At 34.3% G+C, this 2,764-nt stretch overlaps 1 protein-coding gene across 2 annotated transcripts; it reads right to left on the bottom strand.

Moving 5' to 3' along the window:
- Positions 1–883: 883 nt before the first annotated feature.
- LOC133675130 (thaumatin-like protein 1) lies at positions 884–2,431 on the bottom strand. 2 transcript variants are annotated; one of them, XM_062096421.1, is made up of 2 exons: positions 2,211–2,431; positions 884–1,704 (listed from the first exon to the last, which is right to left on the bottom strand). In XM_062096421.1, the coding sequence occupies exons 1-2, from the start codon at positions 2,266–2,268 to the stop codon at positions 1,025–1,027; spliced, it is 738 nt and encodes a 245-aa protein (XP_061952405.1). In that variant the 5' UTR covers positions 2,269–2,431; the 3' UTR covers positions 884–1,024. The 2 variants fall into 2 exon arrangements, with proteins under 2 accessions (XP_061952405.1, XP_061952395.1); XM_062096411.1 differs by having other exon boundaries at positions 884–1,719; positions 2,211–2,413.
- Between the last annotated feature and the right edge of the window lie 333 nt (positions 2,432–2,764).

Genomic DNA, 2,764 nt, shown 5'->3' with positions numbered 1-2,764 from the left:
GGGACTTTCAAGCACTACAAAGCATGGTTGGTGGGCAAAGGCTATTATCAACAAAAAAAAAATTGATTTTCAAAAAACATTTAGTCTAGTGATGAAGCCTTGCACTATTTAGACAATGCTCAATATTGGTGATACTCGAGGTTGGGTGATGCTTGAGGTTGGTCGACTTATTAGATTGATGTGTATATATACATGCTGCTTTTCTCAATGAATTTCTTGATACAGATGTGTTTATAATTCACCCTCCTAGCTTTATTGATCCTCAATCCCCAAACCACACTCGAAAACTAAAACATTTTTTTATGGTCTATATTAAGGAAAGAGACCATATATATATATATATATATATATATATATATGTAAATACCTTATATAGAAATAGTTATCATATATAATATATTCCACCAGTGTATTGTATATAACCCTAAAGGTATAAATACAAAGGGATAGTTGCTTTATCAATCATCCATCACAATTATACGAAAGGCTATCTCTCAATTCTAACTGTCTAAAACAAGCATATCGTGCAAGGTTTGATCACTTAGTCAACTCTTAGTTTCTCAATCGATTTCATATTTGTAAATTTTTTTAAGTCATCATAGATTATATGATCGCGATATCTTTAAAGAAAACAAACTAAAAAAAAATTAGCTAAATATATTTATAAAATAAGCATCGAATGCATTTAAAACCAGTAAAAAATCCCATGGAAAGATTAGCACCTGATAACAAAGTTAACTCGGGAAAGAAAGGTGATAACAATGTTTCACTACATCTACTTAGTACGTATAAGTTGAAGGATTGCTACCTTGACCAATGAACTGAAAATATCGTTAATTGATAATGAATGGCATACAGTTTTACCATATCAACAGCATGAAAATTGATAATCGATCCTTTTGGGATATGTCAATCCCAAATCTATTATTCCATTTCTTTATTAATTATCATAAAAACATTTATTAAATGTGTTGTCCTCCAACTCTTTCCATAAAAAGAAAGAGTTGTGAACCACCACATTTGATCATGGACAAAAGGTAATCAAATAGTTGCCTCCACTAGGACAAGTAAACGTGCTCGATTTATCATCATAAGCATAACTATAAGCTTGAGGACACTGCTGCTTGAAAGTCTTCGAATATTGGGTAGGAGGACATGTGTCAGCTGTATTATGGTCTCCTGTGCAGCAGTACTGCGGCTGGTTAAATGCCAAACACGCACTCTTGCAGGCAATCACAGTCCCATCTGAACCTTTCACTGCTAAACTAGGATCACAAACAGCATTCACGTTAGCTGCACAGCTTGTAGAAGGGCAGCCAGTAGAACCTCCTTGCGGGGTTACCGAAATTGGGATGTTAAAGCCATCAACAAGGCTTATATCGTAAAAGTCTTTCCCACCATCACCGCTTAGAGTAAATTCTGCCAAGGATGCTGGTGGGATCGCACCGGCTCCATTGCATTCTATGACACCAGAGGCACAGTCAGCAGTGGCACAAACAAACTTTCCCGAGGCATCTGTAGAGCATTGCGTTCTGGCCCACAAGCGGCCAGACCAATTGACAGGGACACTCAGCGAAGATGAAGCACCCGTTGCCAATGTGAAGCCAGTTGAAGATAAAGACGGACCGCCAGCAGCCGTTAGAGTTCCTGGCCAGACTGTGTATGGACACTTGTTTGTGAAGTCGAAAGTCACAGATTGAGCTCCTGCATGCGTGCAAGCTGCGCAAGATTTATTTTTGTTGATATCAATAATTAAATATTGGTCGATTCAAATAAAAACACAAACAAGTTTTAAATACATCAAACTCTTGTTTCATGCTAATTTATGTGAATCTATTTTATTTTTTTTCATATAAAAAGAATAGGACTTGAATCTAAGACTTGGCCTTCGTTTTCTCTATGGGGGACTAGACGTCCGTACATTATTCAATATTTAAAATCTTGCATTAATTCACTTATTTTTCTTTTAAAAAGATAACATAACCAGGTTTATTTTTAATAGATATTTTTTTTTTTATCCGGCCACTCCCTTCTGGATATGTTTATTGGATTCACGAAATCCATTGAATAATGAAAAGTAATTTATATTGCATATGCAAACAGAAAATATATGTAATTTAAGAGCAAGGAGAATAATCAAAGTGAATAATATGCATAATAGAGTTTTGCATGCAAGAATCTAATATATGTAATATTGTAAAACTACTTGCCATAGAGGAAGATGACGAGGGTGAAGGTAATTATAGCAAAGGGCATACGACTCCCCATTGCCGAGATGCGTCGAATTAACTCCTTTTCAGTATCTTTTAAGAGATTTGAGGTAAGCAAGAAACACTCTATATTTTAAAAAAGATTGTGTTTGTCACTTAATATATAGTGTTAAATTTGCAGACTAGTAAACAGCCAAACAGAGGAACATGTGAAAATCAAGAAGAGAAAAAAGAAAAAGAAAAAGAAAAAGAGAAGTTTGTAACAACCATCTTCCACACGCACCGTCTCATCAACGATGACATTTGACAATGAATGTCAAATTATAAAATTATAATTTATTTATATTTATAAAAAAATAAATTATAAAATTGGGTCTGTCACCTAAAGTGTGCGGAGATCGTACATGCACTGACCTACACTCATCAACTATTTTTAATAGTATTTATATTTATTAAATTATAAAATCAGAAATAATCGACCCTGATAAAAAAAAAAAAAAAACCCAATGAAATATACAAATGCCCTTGGTTTGAACCACAAGTGACAAGGGCAA

Source organism: Populus nigra, chromosome 1 (assembly GCF_951802175.1).
Source record: "Populus nigra chromosome 1, ddPopNigr1.1, whole genome shotgun sequence".
NCBI lineage: Eukaryota > Viridiplantae > Streptophyta > Magnoliopsida > Malpighiales > Salicaceae > Populus > Populus nigra.
This window is presented reverse-complemented; position numbering and strand designations above follow the sequence as displayed.

Bases quoted from the DNA above. Each gene is read 5' to 3' on its own strand.
- LOC133675130 (XM_062096411.1), bottom strand. From the start codon at position 2,268: ATGGGGAGTCGTATGCCCTTTGCTATAATTACCTTCACCCTCGTCATC. The intron at 1,720-2,210 runs GCAAGTAGTTTT...AATCTTGCGCAG, and splicing joins CCTCGTCATCTTCCTCTATG to CTTGCACGCATGCAGGAGCT.